Source organism: Neopelma chrysocephalum, unplaced genomic scaffold (genome assembly GCF_003984885.1).
Source record: "Neopelma chrysocephalum unplaced genomic scaffold, ASM398488v2 Primary Assembly neopelma1_42, whole genome shotgun sequence".
Classification (NCBI taxonomy): domain Eukaryota; kingdom Metazoa; phylum Chordata; class Aves; order Passeriformes; family Pipridae; genus Neopelma; species Neopelma chrysocephalum.
The window spans coordinates 5,477,745-5,496,475 of record NW_020897700.1 but is presented as its reverse complement, the minus strand read 5'-3'; the positions used below and the strand labels follow the sequence as shown (position 1 = coordinate 5,496,475).

The 18,731-nt window shown below is 34.0% G+C and overlaps 1 protein-coding gene across 4 annotated transcripts in view; it reads right to left on the bottom strand.

Moving 5' to 3' along the window:
• Positions 1–18,731, bottom strand: part of MICU3 (mitochondrial calcium uptake family member 3) — a 53,367-nt gene that overhangs the window by 24,733 nt on the left and 9,903 nt on the right. For 3 of the 4 annotated variants that reach the window (XM_027676466.1, XM_027676465.1, XM_027676467.1), the window contains exons 2-8: positions 17,104–17,257; positions 13,194–13,225; positions 12,353–12,431; positions 8,813–8,860; positions 7,413–7,495; positions 3,232–3,303; positions 1,879–1,917 (exon numbers count right to left, since the gene is read on the bottom strand). In XM_027676466.1, the coding sequence (XP_027532267.1) occupies positions 1,879–1,917; positions 3,232–3,303; positions 7,413–7,495; positions 8,813–8,860; positions 12,353–12,431; positions 13,194–13,225; positions 17,104–17,257 (507 nt within the window). The remainder of the gene's footprint in view (positions 1–1,878; positions 1,918–3,231; positions 3,304–7,412; positions 7,496–8,812; positions 8,861–12,352; positions 12,432–13,193; positions 13,226–17,103; positions 17,258–18,731) is intronic. The other variant, XM_027676468.1, reaches the window with a different exon arrangement.

The window sequence follows — 18,731 nt, the reverse complement described above, 5'->3', positions numbered from 1 at the left end:
AATAAGCCTAATAAGTTCAACAGTTGACATACTTATCAGGAAAACACTATGCACGTCTGATGATCAAACTTACCTTGTCTTGTGAATGAACAGCAGCTCATTCTTTCATGCATACAATTCTGTAATTACCTATCTTAAGTATTCACTGAATTTGTTCTCTTACTGGAGATTTACTTTAGTCAATGGAATTAGTACTTCTGGGTGCACATTTTATTTTCATTACATGCATCTCATCATAATTATCATGTTCTGGTTGGCATTTGGCCAGTGAAAGCACTCATGCAATACATGCTGAAGCGGTCTTAGACACAAATGCAGTATGCACCAGAACATGGCTGGAAAGAATTTGCAAATGAAAATACTAAAATATTTATCCCATTTAAAACATCACTTGATGCTTTCTATGGTCTATAGACCTGAACACTTTTCAAAAAATTAGCATTGTTTCATAAGACAAAGTGAGGAGAAGGGTCCAACACAGCATGTTGGACTATCCCAGAATTTTAGGGTTGCATCTCAGTCCTGAGCATCTTCAAATCCTTGGGACATCAAGGGAAACTGAAAAGGCTGCTACACTTCTTGTTTCAGTAGGAGAAATAGAACCCCCAAAAATATCAGTTTTGGGGGTGGGGGATTTATTGGATACTGTGAATTCCTATACACCTTAGCTTCCTTTGCATGGAGATCTCCATTCAGATAGTAGGAGGGCAAAAAAAAGATGGAGAACACCTGGGCATCATCTTGATAAAGTGTTTGGACATGGCTGGAGTCTAGAAGGAGGTTTTTTACTAAAGCTGAAAAGTATTGTATGAGTAGAATGCCTAACTAGCTTGGTTTCAGTTTGAAATAAGCAGCAGCACAAGTATATGTTAATCGCTGTACAGAATGTTTCACTGCAGTAAGGCCTGATCTGAAATCCATTGAATCATAAGGCCTTACATATTCTACTACATTTTTCTCACAACATCCTATGAACTGCATCTTTTAATTCAACAGAATTCATTCCTGCATATTGCCCAAACTGTTTATTTCAACTTCACAGGAAATGAATCTGTACATTCCTATGAGTGATTGTATAAAGAAACAGATTTTAAAACTGGAATTTCACTAGTCATCTAATTCTCATAGATTGCATCCCCTCACTTTGAATATCACAATAATCATACCAAAACAAGATTAATTCTTCTATTTAAACATCAAATCAATCTGGTTCTTTTTTTAAACAGTTTTACTTCTGCCATGATCCAAAAATTAATCAGGTCTAGATGAAGACATTAAAAACCCTAGATCTCTCTCTTGCTGATTCTCTCTCCCACGTCTCAGAAATGATTGAAAAGAAGTTTACTGTCACCTACATAATACAGGGACTATTTTCTCTAAAATCCTATTCTAGTTCAACACTGGAAGTTCTTATGTATTTGTTCTGTAAATGAAGCACAAAAGCAGGAAAGCTCTCTTCAGGTTCCCTTTTTGGGGGAAACAAAGAGGTAAAGGATTCATTTGACTAATTATTACTTCACATTATACACAAGGAAACAAGACAGCTTAATCAACTGACTCATGCAGGATGACTTAATTTACATACATTAATTAAAAACAAGTATATAATTTATTAAAATGTATTTTCAACTTTCCCTTAAAAATATTGTTTCCTTCATATATAAATAAAGAGAACAACCTTTCCTCCTGGTAGGCTTGCCTGTTCAGAACGTGTGCAATGAGCATGCACAATCTTTTACACAAGTAAAGATCTCTCGCATTTTTACAGATTAGCAGAAGTAATTTACTTCATGAAAAAGATAAATATAGTAAATTTTCTTATAGCATATTATCTCACTGGTGAAGACTGCATCAATTGAAAATAATTAGAGTACATACACTGTTAGTAGAAGTATGATATCCATAAAGTTGAAGACGCTGACATACAGCAAAAATGGGCCAAGCCAAGTATCACACGTCAGAATGAAGACAAAAGAAGGGAGGAAAAAAAAGACAACAGAATAGGTTAAGACAAGCAAACCTTTACTTTCTATATTACTAGTCTTTTTGGTTTTTTGTTTGCAAAATGACAGTGAAGAAAAAATGGTTTATTTTCAATCTCATTCTTCAAATTTTCAAAAGAGAAGTACAGATCTGTAAAAATTACTCTCAGAAGAAACGTGCAATTTTGCAATCTTTATGTTTTCCAGAAGCTCTTCCTTTGTGTGTACATTTCCTTTTTTCAAAGTAAACAGTGTGTGTGAGATTCAACAACTGACCTAGCATTTTGAAAAGCTGAGCAGGAGAGGGGGGGGAAGGTTTAAAAAGTATTAATTCTTGAAATTCAAAATTCTTGTGGTTTCAGGGACAAAGAACTGAGATCAAGCATCTACGTTTGCAAAACGCTAATGGACACTGTGAGAAGTTCCATGCATGTGTCAAAACGTTTCTTATAGGAAAGAATTTTTTCCATAAATATGCAAATTGCAAATGAATGTGGTTTGTTCTGCTGTGGGCTTGACAGACATTTGTACCCAATTTTTACTTTTCCAGCAGTAAAATAAGTACCTGCTACTGCTGCCATCCTTCAGACAAACCACCACAGACTCATTTATTTCTGACTTACCTTTCTTATGTCCATAAGAAATGCAAATTTGACATCAAGTGAGTATCCAATAGTCCATAAAATTCTATTCAGATTCATATAAATAACTGAAAATATGTTGCATTGGTCATAAGCCTTATTTAGTAAAGACTTAAATTTAAAAATAAAATCTAAGTTCACTTGTAATATTTCATAATCTATTTTAAAACTACTCTATTGATAACAAGCATCAGGACCAGTATGTCTACATGAACAGCTTTATTTAGTTATGAAAGCAAGAGTCTTGGTCTTGTCACCAAGATCTCTCACTAGGTCATTACTATTCACTTTTCCCTAGATTTAAAGACTCCAAATGCAACCAATGGTACTGTCGTAACATTATGTATGTCATATATGTCATATACTGTCATAACCATATTTAAACACTATTTTTTCCTTTATATAATACACTTACTTTTTTTTTTCAGCAACTGCAGTTTAGGATAAATGCTTTTTTTCTACATATAAGGTTATGCATATTCTTTTAACAATATGAATTTAGTGTTTAAAAAAAAATAGTGATTAGTGAAATATATACACACACAATTTTGTCCTACACTGAAGAAAGTAAACCAACTCCCAGATGCAACTATTCTGATTTTACTTACCAGCATTGCACGTTTTTCTTCATCTCCTCGTTTTTCTCTCTTCTCATTTTTTTTCCTGAAGATCTCTTGGAGCTAAAAACCAAACCATTTTATTCATATTTAGTGTTCAGGCTATTTCACATGCATAACAACCTTTCATCAGGAGGAAACTAAAAACAGGATTCAAATGTAGCTCTTTACTAAAATATCAGTGTTTCAATGATGTTTTATTATTCATAGTCATGCCTTTATGTTCTTTCTGTGACTTAAACCATCCCACAGAAAGGAAAAAGGAAATATTTTTTTCCACAAAGGAAGGCTAACAATTCTACTTGGGAGTACAATATTAAGAACATCCTATTTAGCAAATCTGACCTATATAAAAAGGGGGAGTTCCAGCCTTTTTCACCACCTCAAGGCACAGTCTTTCTTGTTGGGTACTAATTAGTATCTGTGTAGTTACACCGTCAGCTGGATCAATCTTTTTTTCATACCATTAGTTTCCAACCTGATCAGTTCTTAACTCCTGCTGGCACAAGGGAGGGGTAGAAACACCTGGTGGGGGTGAAACATTCCCCTTCAGCAGCAACAGACTACTACTCAAGAGTAATTTATCAAGTACCCTTTTTTTTTCAAGTCTGTTCAAAGAATACCTTCAGGTCTTGTAAAATACCCCTTTCACAACTATCTCAAGATTAAGAGCTTTAAACATGACTTCTGAGAAAACCTCAAATACAAGATTTCAAACATAGATTCTTGAGCATATTTATTTTTGTAAAGTCTTCAGAGTATGAACTGGTTTGTACTTATCTTACTTTGTAAGTATCTGTTTTATTTAGATCTTTTTATTTATAGTAACACCTATTAATATTCCCAAACCATTGGAAAAAAGCGTCCCAGTGTTTACTCTTCGTAGCAAGAGAGTGCAGTATTAACTATGATATCACCTAGATCTCTACCAGTAAACTTCAGTTTTTAAAAAACTGCAGGTGAAAATATTGTACTGTCACTTGTAGCATTTGTTATCCTCTAAGTGGGCTGGAAAAAGAATAAATACTGCAGCTGACAAATTCATCCTATCTGGAATATGGTATTTTCAGAACCAAACACCATGGCATACAGACACAATTGTGGCAGTCCTTTCAAAGACCCGATTTTACCTACTAAGAGTCTGATAAAACCTGATACTGTAATGGCATCCACACAGCTCCCCAGGGATCGGAATGTGAAACATAAAAGTGTGTGCAATAGATTTTGCAAGGAAATTTTCCAAACAAAATTTCAGGATATCACTATTTCAGAGAAGGCAGATGACTAAGACAAGGGGATCAGCAAGCTTTACTGCAGGCGTATGACAATATTGAAACAAAAGAATACAGCGTTTAGCGATCAAGTAGCAAAATACATTTATAAAAAACATGTTATGAATTACTAAAATTGACTACAGTGTTCTGGAATTTCCTATAAGGCAAATACAGACCAGAATATTTTGTGTTGCACTATACCTATTTTTGAGTATGAATAAACTTACAGATCTTGATATTTTTTTCTAATTTTTTGCAAAGCTTCACACCCAAATTACTGTCACTTATGCTGACAAGGAAAGAGTCATGACAGGACATCTAGCTGTATGGCCTAGAGTATTACACAGTTTGCAACCCAGAACAATGGAAAGAGTTAAATGAAGAGAGAGAAGTAGAAAGAAAGTCCCTTGTGAAAAGTGAAGTGACATGCCATCAAGCAGGAGCGAAGAGTGGCAGTAATTGAAAAACCAAAAAAGACTGGTAAAAAGCAATGCATCCTTGGATGTATTTTCCCTGCCACAGAGGCAAAGGGAGTAGGATTCTGTTGCATACATCATTAAAGCACTTGCTAAACTTCTGAAAATGGATCTTTTGTTCAGAAAGGGTGCTATAGGATACCAGTGAGTAAAGAAGTGAATTCAAAAAGGGTCTAGGAGTACTTTCATAGGAACATTGTTTGAAACAGGATAATGGGATTGACTGCTGAAGGCAGCAAAAACAGGATCTCCTGTAACAAGGCAACACAATCCGTCTGTTCCCTGACCTCAACCCTATTACATAAGCAAAAAGGGAAGCACAAACACCATGGAATTAGTTTACAAAAACACTAAAGCTGCTAACAGAAAAATTAGGTATTTTTTAACTCTTCACTACATGTACTATTCTCCTCAAGAATCACCCAACACGTGATCCTAAAACAAAGCTCTTTATTTGCAAAACTGAATAGTATTAACTGTACTTCCAATTTTGTGTTGATAAGTGCCTGTAATCTAAGGATAAATACTTTGCAAATGCTGGACCAAGTTCAAATGGTATCTTTTGAACAGCCTCCTGCTTCCAGGCACAGAGGGTATGACGCATCATATTCAAGGTGAGTACAGAAGCCAAATGTATGCTCTGGGGTCAGCTCTATCACAGTTGCAGCATCACTGATTCAACTACTATTTTCAAATTTACTTTTATTTACACAAACATTATCTATCTACCTACCTACTTCAATCTTTTTCACTTCAGATCTAACATTCTGACTTAATAGGTTTTGAACTAATTTTCAAGTGTCACTGACACACTAATGAAGCAGAGTTATGCTCAGGTTTAATCTATATGAATTTGTTAAATACAATCATAAGTGGAGGACAGTATATCTAATGTTTGAAAATTCTTCTTTCTTTTTTTAATGCACCAAGTCTCCTAAGAGAAAACATATAAGGAGAATTTTTTGCCAGGGACCATGACAGACAATAAATACATAGCAGGATGTGAAGGGGATTACAAAAAAATAGTTAGAAAGAAAGATGCAATATGCATAGTTAAATGTTGTCCTTACTTTCCACTTCATATGCTTATTTTATTTCATTTTTAGCATTAGTTTCTGGAAGACAAAGCTTCCTGATTTAATTTTCTCCCATTTAGCTGTTGTGATGGAAGTCCTTTTTTTAAAACAAAAAACATTTTCAGTATTCCACCACATTCTATATTATTGAATCATTAGAAGTTCTCTTTTTTTTCTTCTTTGTCTATTTTTCCTTTTGTTAATTAATCCAATGCTTGCTATTTTGTTCTTCCAATTGGAGATGTTTATTAGGAATTAGCACATACAAGGACGCGTACATTTAATATTAGAAGACAAAAAGTTATCAGCATGCCACAATTTGCAAGTGGTTTCAACTTCCAAAATAAATAACACCTGTTCTGCTTAAGCTATGTCACCAGAAAACAAGCCCCCAGACCTCAGATGTAACTTCCTTGAAAAGGAGAACTGAGGGAAGTTCACTCCTTAAAACTAAGCACACTTTCTTTCACATTTTTGTTTTCTTTAGGTTAGCATAGCTTATCTGAATGAATTATGAAACTGCACACAGGAAATTAGGGTGTCTTTGTTTTAAATAAAATGGGATCAGACACTTAAATACATTCCATGTGTCTGTTTTGTTCCTTATATTTTGTTCCATCTTTTTCAGTATGGCAGTGGACTTTTTCTCATGTGTATTTACTGTATTTATTTATAAGCTCAACTACGCAAAACTCTGTGAAGATAAAATTTATGTCTTCTGCAAATGTCTTTTTTTACGAGCATCTGATTCGATTCTTGTATATATTTTATTAATCATCTGTACCTGTTCAGTAAAAAATAAAGGCCTAGTGCAGTTTACACCACTATCCACAAAATTTTAGATGTTAGTTTCTAGAGAACCTGAACTAGATATATGTACAATATGTTTTAATTAATTACAAACCTTGTCCAAAACAGGTGATAGTGTCCCATTATGTCAATCAGTATTTTCAGCTTACTTGCAATTATCAGCAGAATGAATGGCAAAGTGAAGTGGTCTCCCAGGAAAAGATTCTTTTGCAAGTCCCTTATGATTATAGCAATTAAGTAACTCTGCTGACAATTGATACAGCTATATTAGTTTAATAGCCTAACTATATCTGAATGTAGAAGCAATTAAAAAGATACAGAATAAAAATTGGAATTAAGCTTAAAAAATCACTATATACAACACATCCATGCACTGTAAGAAGGAGCTACTGTTTTCAATTTACATTATAATAACCATTTATATTAAATAAGGCAAATAAACAACTGCACTCACTGAAGAATAGCTTGTATGCTCATAACTATTGACATCATCACATTTGTTTCAAGATTACTTCAAAATCTGAAAATATACGTACCACTAAGAATTCCTTTTTGTCCACCATCTCATTGCCATCCGTATCAAACATGTTGAAAGCAATTCTAAAACCTGCGTGTGGCTCTGCCAAAAAAAATCCCATTCAATTATTTATTTGCTTGGAAAGAAAGCAAATATAAAACTCTAGGGAATTATTCAATGTCCATTTATAAAAGGCATACCCTCAACTAATTTACATCAGTAAATTTGTGTACATAGTAAGTGCAAATCGTAACATCTGTAAAACAGTATTACCTGTGTTATGCCAACAGAAGGCGTGCTCACAAAAGTAGAAATAGAACATGAAATATTCAAGAATAATATCTCACAGAAATGGCTGGTTAGATAGTTAAGATTGTTCATAGGTAGAAACCATTTTATGTTACAAAACCAGATTTGTAGAAAATACATTTTCTGTTAAAAAACAGTGTTTTAAAAAGACACTTTTAAAGATTTTGCAAAAAAGTTACAGGATCCAACAACTTCTGATCAAAATAAATGCTATGCAGAAAGACATCCAGCATTTTCTTGTTTACACGCTTAGAGACATTGAAGTTTGAGACCAGGTTAGAATTTTAAATTATTTCTGAAACATGGGGATTTTGAAGGAACTGAAGCCTTCAGGCAACATTTTGGTGACACTCAGAGATTTGAAAGATGGATGAATTATGGCCAAAAGTTAACAAAGAAGTAACAGAAGAATATCCACTGAGTTGGAGTTTGAGATGAGTTTAGGGTCAAGTTCCTGCTCTGATTCATAACAGGAATCCAGATCATGTCTGATGAAAACCCACTATGAATCTAGTAGAAATGGTTTAATTACATACAAATGAAAGACAAATAAAACTCTCTGCTCCTTCCCAAAAAACACATCTCAAAATATCAAAACAAAGTCTGTATCAGGCTCAGTTCAATCTAACTCTATTCTAATTCAGTTTTATGGGTGATAAAAGTATAATTATTCAATTTTGTTACTGTTTTCTAACATAAATACTTTATATTTTATTATTGTCTCATTGATGTTACCTAATTGATGTTACTAATAGGTGAAACAAACAAGTAATAATGGGTATCCTTCTCTTCTCCCTACATTCAGTGTCCCTTATGAACGTCAGCAAATTTAGCTTGAAATTTTATAGAAATTTCAAACAAGAAAATAAACTTAAGCTCTTAACTGGGCTTTAGCTGAAGTGTATAGTTTGGCTTCCTCAACATTTAAATAAACATAACACAAGATTCCACTAGGGCAAAAGAGGTTCAAATGGACATAGAGATGTATGATGTTTTCTCAATACTGGGATATGCGGGATAAGGGTAAGAATATTTTAACATACAGCAACACATTCAGAGAGTAGAAATTTAAAATGAATCTTTTAGGGTTTTTTCTCCAAAAATACTTACTTGTTAAAATACATAAGAGGAATAAATATTCTGTGTAAGATATCACACCTGAAGACAAAAAAAAAAAGTTATGTCATATTAGTTTCACTTTATCTTCATATCCTAAACTTGAAACCATTAAATCTATGTATAAGGAGAATTTATGCATATACGTGTGTATATGCATATTCATACTTGTGTGCATATAACTGTATTCAACCTGTTAAATGAGTTATTTGTCTAAAATATTGAACTGGAGTGTGGGGCTTTTTGTTTGTTTTTTAGTATTTTAGGGGAGGAGTACATTAAATATGGCAAATAAACAACTACAGTCGGTGGAGAATGGCTCATTAAACAGAAGCTGGATAGATTCTTAAAAGCTAATATAAATGATTTATTAAATTTTCTTTGCAAAAACCCCACCGATAGTTCATGACAACACACACTAACAGTATGAAAAGACTTACTTGGAGAACATTAACAGTGCTCCCTCCTGATACATCCCATTTGAATACAGTTCTTGACTTCAAGATGTGGTTTTTAAGTCCATTAACAGAAATTTGGTCTTGTGTTACTTATGAAAGCACAAATTTTGGCTTTTAAGTTGACCTTGTATGAACCTTTTCATAATAATCACCAGAAATTCATATTAAAACTCTTAGTAAATAAATGTGTAATTTGTTAAATATTTTTAAAGCCTGTTAAAGACATTTGTACTCTCTCTTCTTCTACGTTCAGAAGACCTGTAAGGAACATGTTCTAGGTTTTTCATCTTTTACAAGATGTCAAAAGGGAATCACAGTGTGGAATGGCATTTCCTTTTCTCATCAGAAGCGATTAAGGCAAAATTTAAATAAGTCAATACCCAAATACTATGTCTGGTACCATAAGCTGTACTTGTGCTTTTCTAGCTCTGAAGTAAGGGGTAAAAAGAGACAACTTTTCAAAATGCCCACAGCGGCAACAACGAGAAGCATCTTACAGTTCAGTAAGAACTGAAAACAATGACTTGCAGCTCCCCCAAAAGCCCTTAGCTCCAATGATCTTTGAGGCTGAACTAGGAAAACATGTTCCTTATTTCTAACAAATTGATTCTGTCTGCCCTCCAAAACCAGAAGTGTTAAGTCAGTCCACAATATTAGACTATTTCAAAAGAGAAAAAAAAAAGTATTTAGATGCCTGAGAGTAAAGATGTCTATCAGCTGGGATTTTCAAAAGTTGCTGGCTGTCTCCTTGATTTCAGTCCAAGTCAGGTGCAAAAGTTTTTCCAAAAACAGCCAAATCTTTGCATGTTTAAATATCTTTTAAAATCTGACTTAACTGACTGTGTGACAAACTATGCAAATAATCATCTGAACTTTTTTTTACACTGAAAAATCTGTACAATTAAAACTCAAAACATTGTATCATTCATGTGGATTTTACTTCCATTATACTTCATTTCCCGTCTTTTGATCCAAAAGCAAATTTAAGTCTTCACAACCAAGATTTTATTACTACTAGTAGATCTAGTTAGGAAAGTTACTAAGCATTTTTAATACCACCTACTCTTTTCCTCAATTTACACATAGCTCCACAATGAAGATTGGCAAAGATTAAATAAAGGCATTTAAATAGTACACACTCTTATGCTTTATCTTCTTGATTTTATACAGCAGCTTGCAGAAATTAGTTTTCAAAGACCTGCTATCCAGAAATCAGATACCTCAAAGGTTCTCATTCAGTGATGTAAAACGTTCTTTAATGACCAGTCAATAAATGTAAATATGTATTTTTGGCTTTTTGATGACACCTTCTTTGTTGTAAAACAGAGGAAGAAAGTGCAATTGTCAAGTAGTCCATCACAGTATGAAGAGAGCAATACAAAAGGCCTTGAAAGCATTCTCTCCTTTTGTTTGTACTGGTGTACAGTAGCTGCAGACAGATAGTTCTGGTTGATTGCTCTGAGTGTTATGGGAGAGAGGCTCTGAAATGATGATTGAAGGGAAGAAAAGCTTACACTAAGATCAGAAAGAGGAGAAGGAGGGCACTCAAGGATAAAACATAATAAAACTTAAGGACAATGGGCATAAATCTGTGTGGCTTATCTGAATTAAATAAATCCAAGGGAAAATAAATGGACATATGTGCATGCTTTAAATAAAATGAGTAAAGTAATAAAAAAAAAAACTAAATTAGAATTACGGAGACCTGAATTCTATTCCCATTCCTTTCACTGGCTTACTGAATGACATTATCAGTCCTAAGACCCATCATATTTTGTATACAACTGAACAACGGAACTCACTTTTTCATGCTGAAAAGATATCTAACTGCTAAAGTTTATTACTAATTTTACCAGCTTATTACAACAGTTTTGAGTCCTCTTAATTCCATCAACTTCTGTAGAACTTCTCTGGCAGAAAACTGGAGTAAGATACTGTTGAATCAAGGCTGTGCATATTGCAGACATTTTATTACAGCCTTAGCAAGCAACATCCAGAAAAGTTTTTTAAAAACTGATAATGTATTGATTTAAGAGATTCTGAGGCTGAATTTTTATGCAATTGATATTTCAAAAGTCAGCTAGACTATACAGAAAGCAGCCTAGAGCAAAGGAATACATGGAAATACAGTGGAAAGATGTGCCAATTTCTGCTTCTCTAGAGTTCTGGCTGCACATTGAGAAAAAAAAGTGAGTGCCTTCATGCACTAGAGAGTCAAGCCTAGGATCCTCCTCTGAGAGTAGGTTCATACTACTTAGTCCTTTAATAAATTTGAGCTGCATTTGATTGGAATTTTGTTGCTAGCATGTTTATTGTAAACACCCATAAATTGTCTTTATTTTATAGCAAGTACTTGTGGCTGCTTTTAAAAATGTTTCAAACGCTCCACCAGACCTTTGCCATTCTGAATATAAGCAAATAAATATGCAGATAACTTATCATAAATAGCTTTTAAATGTCTGTACAAGCCATCATTGTTTTTTACACTCTATATTTTTGGTTTTGAAGTTTTGATAGAGCTTATTAAGAAAGAAAAAAAAAAAGAGACCAGGAGTGACTCTTGGCTCTTCATTTACCAATAGTGAGTTTTAAAAGCTATCAAAGCCCTCATCTGCAGACCTTAAAGGGACATATAGCATTTCTAAAACTGTCACTTTGTGTTCTGTACAAAATGCTTATTCAGTGATATACAATACCATTACTGTCTTTAGAAATAAATCACACTATTAAACTTATTAAAAAAAAAAGATATTTGTGTCTTTATTAAAATACTCTGTCTATATACCATTCATTGCAACAAACTGAACCTGAAACATTCAACATCAGTTTAACAAACTCTAAGACACCAATTCACCTGAAGAGGCTAGCTGTAAGATGGCATCATAGCTGTAAGATGGCATCATTAAAACACTGTAGAGACTAAAGGGAATTTTTCCATGCTGTAAAATGGAAAAAGCAATGACAAACTTTTTATCTTTTTGAAATTGTGATGTATATGAAAGTACAACTTCACTTTAACCACAACAAATTAATACAGTGATAATTTGGTTCAGGAAAATAAGTTTTCATCAATCACCTTTCTCATTAAGGTTACGGAAAAGTTTGGATGATCCTTTCCAAACTGGTGGCGTCTCCATAAGGATCTGATTCAGTTCCTAAAAAATAAGATTTAAAAAATATAAAAGCATATAGTTCAATATTTAATGAAGTAGTCAACACATTACAAGTAAATTCTAGGAAATCAATATAAAAGACAAGAAACTGCAAGCAAATTACCAGTTAATTTAACTGCATTTGCCACAATCATTTTGAAAGAACTCAAGCACCATATAAATTCTGCACACACAATTATTGAAAGTATTACTCATCTGCATGAATGCAATGTATTTGTGGCTGAAATTACTCACCACTGATCATGTTCAGTGAAGACAAGGATAAGTTTCCCTGCATTTCAGTAAAGTTTTCATACAAAATCCAAGCAAATGTTCTTTTAAAACACTCAACCTGAACTAAAGCAAACTTAACCCATGAATATGAATGTACTTTACTTAAAATACAGGGAAACAGAGTGCTTCTGTAGTTATAGAAATGTGAGGGAAAAAAAAAAGTAAGAGGCATTTAAACAGCACAAAAAGGGAGAGAGTGGCATAAGTATTTCAGTCAGTTTTGGATACACCTGTTACACCTAGACACTAAGAAATGCAGGCAGATATGAACTAAGGAAAGAACTGCCAAAGGCTAGAGAAAGTCAGTAAATAACAGGCACAACTGCTAAAGCATCTTAGACATTCTGGATTCCACTGACTCTGAAGTGACAACAATGAAGCAATTAAACTCTCCTGTGACTCTGTTTACATACTGAATGAAAGTAACTTTCAAAATATATGGTTATAAGAAACACAGGAATTAATGCCCACCTGCTTTGAAAGGGATCGCCACTTTTTAGCACCTGCAACAAAAGACAAAGTCATGAGCTCACAGCATTTAGTTTTGCCAATGTGATGTCATAAAAATTAGACTGGCATTACACTGTGTTTTCAAGACAAAGTAGTATTTTCCTTACTTCATGAATATTACCTTCAACCTGCTTCCAAAAAAATTCTCTTTACGTTATTTAAATAAAAATTAGCTTAATACATACCTGAAGTCCTAACTTTAAAGAAACAATTCAGATGTATAGTTTTTAATCCAACTCTGCTTCAGTGAGAGGAAAGACTTTCAACCTCCAAAATACATCCTTAAAACATTTAACAGGAAATGGTTTCCTGTTTTCAGGTTTCAATATTCTGAAATGATTATTTAGTAGCAGTAGTATTACAATGCAGATTGTAGGGAGACCTAAATTCTGGCCCTTGCTTCAGGGACCACTGATACATTTTAAAGCAAACACAGAAACAAAAAGTTCTTAAAACTACACCAGGCACTGAGACCCTCTTCAGCCCTTCCTAGTAACTCAGACTCATGCTTCCTTTTACAGCCTCTGTCAGGCTCAATTCTTTTTAAGTTATAACAGAAGAACTGAAGAGGGGCTCCAATTCAGAACTGCTCATTAGCACTGAAAACTGGTTAAGACTGACCAGATCCTTTCTTCCTAACATCTTAACTCCAGGCACAGAGGAAAATACTCATATTCAACAAGAGTTGTCCATAACCAGTCAAGAATTCAAAACTTGGGGTTTATCCCCACCCTCTCAAGACAAATATTTGCACAGATGCAATAAATATTAAGACAAGGCTCTGTGAATATCAGAATTCACAAGGGTACAAAAAGTAGCATTGCATGTAATCAAATCCATAAATTTTTGGTGGGTAAAGGCTCCTTTTTATAGAGCAAAACACACTGTGGTATTAGAAATCCCTTTCCCATGCTCCATTTAATTATTAACACAATACAGAAGCTACTTACTACAGTCTTTTATTAGTTCATAGTTAAAAACTGACTGAAATTAATTTTACATCTTGGTAAAGGTTTGCACCAAGGCAGTCCACAAATCCCACTCCAACTGTGGGGGAGTTATATCAAACAACATCATAACACAAGCTAACAGATTTTCATATACTTTTCACTTTATTTTTTAAAATTCAATTAAAGTCTCGTCTCAGAAAACTAAATAAACTCCCCAAAACGACCTCATTTGCCATACAAATCCATATATGTTTATGCCTACCATAAAAAACTTTGAGAATATATATATCTAATTTTCCAATCAGATAATTTTGCAGTCTCATACCTTATATACGTAATTCTTTCTAGACAAGTCAGTGAAGATCTAAGTGTATATTCATACTTCTTACAGCTAAGGCTAAAATTACTATAGTTAGCACTACAGGGAACAAAATATATTTCCTCTTCTCAAAACTGGCCGATACAAATGTATCAAGTTTGACTCTTAAAAATATTATATTTTCCCAAATGAAAGCCTGCACCAGCAGTAAGTTAATTATAGCATTTATTTTCTATTTTCTATAATAACTGCCTGGAGTAAAAAGCTCCACTTTATAAGAGAAAATATACTCTTATAATATTAGTTAAGTGTTTAATCAAAAAAGGAAGTGAACACCCTCTTGACTTTTGTAGGGTTTACATGATTTCCAAAGTAAATCAATCACAATAGACGCATTCACTCCATCACAAATCTCATTCAGGTCTAGTATTATTAGCTTTTCTATAAAGCAGACATAAAGAGCTACTATTATTATGCTTCAAAGGGCATTTTTTCTGTTTTGACAAAACTCAAGACCTTCCTAGTCTTCATCCATAAAACCTCCCAGGTGTATGTTCTTTTTTTCTTATGCAAAATATAGATGCTCTACTATGTCAGCCTGAATGGACCCAATTATTTACAACCTGCAACATATTTATACAATGACCCCAAAAATACAAAATAAGATATTTAGAATGTATTACTTTATTCTGAAAAACACATTCCTTAAATGCACTGTCTTCAATAGAACAAGACAGAAAATTAAGATTTGCTCAAGCAGACAAAGCAGTACTTTGACAATGCTGCACCTTACAAGGGTTAAAATGATCCCAGTCAGATATGAGAAGCTGGAAGTGGTAATCTGCGGGTCATCTATTTCACCTATTCCTATTTATCAGCCTTCTGTCCAAATGTCCCAGACAATATGACTTCCACTATAATGAAGTCATCCACTTCTACTTAGTTACAATCCCTTAAAATAACTGTCAGCCATGTAGTCTCTGATATTAGTCTAAAAATCTAAAGAACATCCAGGTTAGTTTTACTTTTGGTCTCAGGGGTGAACTGGATGCACAGGAAGGATTTTGATACAAACAAGTTTTGCTACACTGAACTCAGAAGGGTGCCTGACTGTTCAGATCTCAGATCTCTTCTCCTTTGCAATGAGATAAAGAGAATGTCCGTGTGAGTTAAATGCTTTTTGGTTTGGTTTTGTTTTTAAAATCTGAACACTTGCTTTGAGAGAGAAGGAAGCATAAATTACGTTAGCATGGGAAAATTTTAACAGCAAACCATACATATAGTGTGGTCAAGCCAGTCAAACTGTCATAAAATGGAGTTAAACCAAATGTTTAACTGATGTCCAGTACATGTAGCACAAATGCTTCATGACCATACACAGTGAAACCCAACTCCACAGTAATAGAAAGACTTGAAGGTCTGGGCAGAGGAAGTAGATATAAATCATCGATGTGTATTTGTATTAACTCGTGTGATAAGCAATCTGCTTCCTCTCTTTTAACTGCAAAGCAAAAAAAAAAAAAAATAAAAATTTTGCTTTCTGGTAAGAGTTTCAAAGTTTTGCAAATTTTCCCCATCTAAGCTCTATCCTCTGTATTCACTGTTATAACGAGATTATATCTTTATTCAAAAGTTACGGAAGTTTTGATGTGCCATGGCTAAATTCTTTCCCTGTTTCATTACTGTTAGAAGAACAAAGGGGAAAAAATCCAGCATCTGCACAGAGCTTTAAGCTCTCCTCTGACTGTTTTAGTGCTGCTTTTGACTGTTCTCTATACTGGTCTGTGGTGTAGACTTCATGAAGAAAGACCCAAGGTGAGTGATCACACGTCACACCTGACCAAAGATATTCACATTCCCCAGAAGTTGTGTGCTGCTATCAATGCACTGCAAACCTGAGGGGCAGGAAATCAAACTAGAGCCGAAAGGGATCACCTTACTGATCAGTCACTCTTTGACACTTAAAGCAGAGATTTTACAATAAATGAACTAAAGCTGATAGTTGATTTTTCATTAATTTAATTAACACGTAGTACTAACTCTGGCAATGTTAAAGTGTAGAAAGTGGATCTCCTGGGGGACTGAATCTCTCAGTCAAAGCATGTTATTTAGAACGCTGTGATATAGTTAGAGAACCTCTGTGGGGCAAAACACCCCAACAGGACAGCAGATGACAATTTAAGATGGCAACGTTTGCAAAAAAATGTTATCCTAAGTTGTTTAGAGAACTTGTATGTTGCCTCTTTATAGAATAACTATAAAGAGGAGGAAGCAAGAGTTTACAGCAATACTGGCCTGCTCTGAAAGGAACTGTGTCCGTGGAAATGACACAAATTAACTTGCTGTCTTTCATGACTATTGAGCTGTTTGTGACCTTTAGGAGAAGAAAGTTAAACTAATAGCATACAGATGTTTGCAATCTAGTAGCAATCAAGGATACTGATTGTATGCACTTGGATACCATTAAAAATAAAAATGTGGAAGATGCAGTATCTTTTTACTACAGTCAGAAACAGAAGTAGGAATCAAAAACAAATGGAAAAATAACATACACTGCTGACATTTTCCCTAGTAATTTTATCATTATAAAACTCCTGCTTACATTTGGGTTCATCACTTGTAACAGCCTGAATGAAGTCACGTGGAGTCATATATAGCTGTCCTTCAAATTCTAAACTGGCAAACATACGAAACCGTTGCTCCCGAGGAGTTGCATAAAGGTGTAAATCTTCAAGGTCTGATCTGCTTTCTGTAACCTTCAAAGACAGAAGGAAACAATTTTAATGTATGATAAAATTTTTGGTTTACAATTGGCATTGCCATTCATCATAAAGGAACTGTAAACATAAAGGTGCATAGAGTGCAGTTGTTGGTACTCCACTGTAAATTCTTCTATGAATACTGCTATTTTGAGTATCCAATGCAATTAAAGTTACCATACTTGGGGGAACAGAAGAAGAGAAGAGCACAATTATACCTTCAGAGTTACAAAAGTATAATATGGCATTATGTTCACACATCACAAGAGTTTATATGTCAGGAGTTTCTGGTATATTTACCAGCCAGCTGATTTACATGTAAACTTGGTAGTACAAAATGTTCTAAATTATTATATCTTCGTGTTACACTGCCAAACCTTTGAACAGAAAATATACTACTGCTATCTGAAAAGTTTTTTTAGCCCATAACGAGGCAAGCTGCTCTGTGGAATCAGTATCTTGAAGAAAATGTAGGTATCCAATGTTTTTTCAGAGATGAAAACACCAAACCCAAACTGTTTCCTAAAAGGAAGAGCAATGATATAGCTAACTTCTCCCAGAATGCTAAAATAGTAATGCAGCATCTTATCAATGAAATATCCCAAGTTGCTTGTTATTCTTGTCATTTCATGCAGTATCCCTAAAATTCTTCAGCTGTCAAACTAAGGAAATGCAACAAGTAGCACATGATTTAACTAATATTATGCTTTCTTTTAACAACTAAGCAACAGACAAATAAACCTTGTTTTTCAGAGAGGCATCTAAACCCAAACAGAAGTTGGAAGATGTCTGCAGTGGCTGTCCACTAAGAGATAACTGACCTCAAATACAAACAGAAATTGGTTTTCCAAAACCCCTCTAAGAATAGATTTCAGATTTCAGCAATTAGAAGCAAAGGCACATTTATACCAGACAGTCAAAGATCGGGGCTCACTTTTCTTCAGCTTTCCAAACAAAGTCCTTAAAAAATAAAGCCTCCGGTTATAACTAGGATTAAATTAGATTGTAAAATAGACACATCAAAAATGAATGTGTCTAGAAGAGGTCAAACACTTTCTATTTGGAACAAAATTGATTTTATATAGGAGAGTCTTACTACTTCAATACTTTATCTAGGACACTTTCACCAGCCTTGCAGAAGGAAGAAAGGCTATTGACTGTCTATTCCTCTTTCTGGACTGTCTCTAGTATTTTTAAAATCATTGCTTTGTGTGTGTATGTGTGAAAATGTTTTGTTTCAATAGAAAAACCTGTCACAGAAAGTGAGAGAAACACTTATACAATAATTTTCACGAGACTGCTCTACAGACAAATATTCTGCACTTCTGCCTGAGAAGCAGCTTTAAACCTGGACTTTGTGTTTTTTATACTTTTCAAATGATTACCAAATTAAATATGGGGAGAAAAAAAAAAATCTAACAGCCAGTTAGATGACTACAAAGTCATCTTTGAATGATAAAAAGAAGCTAAA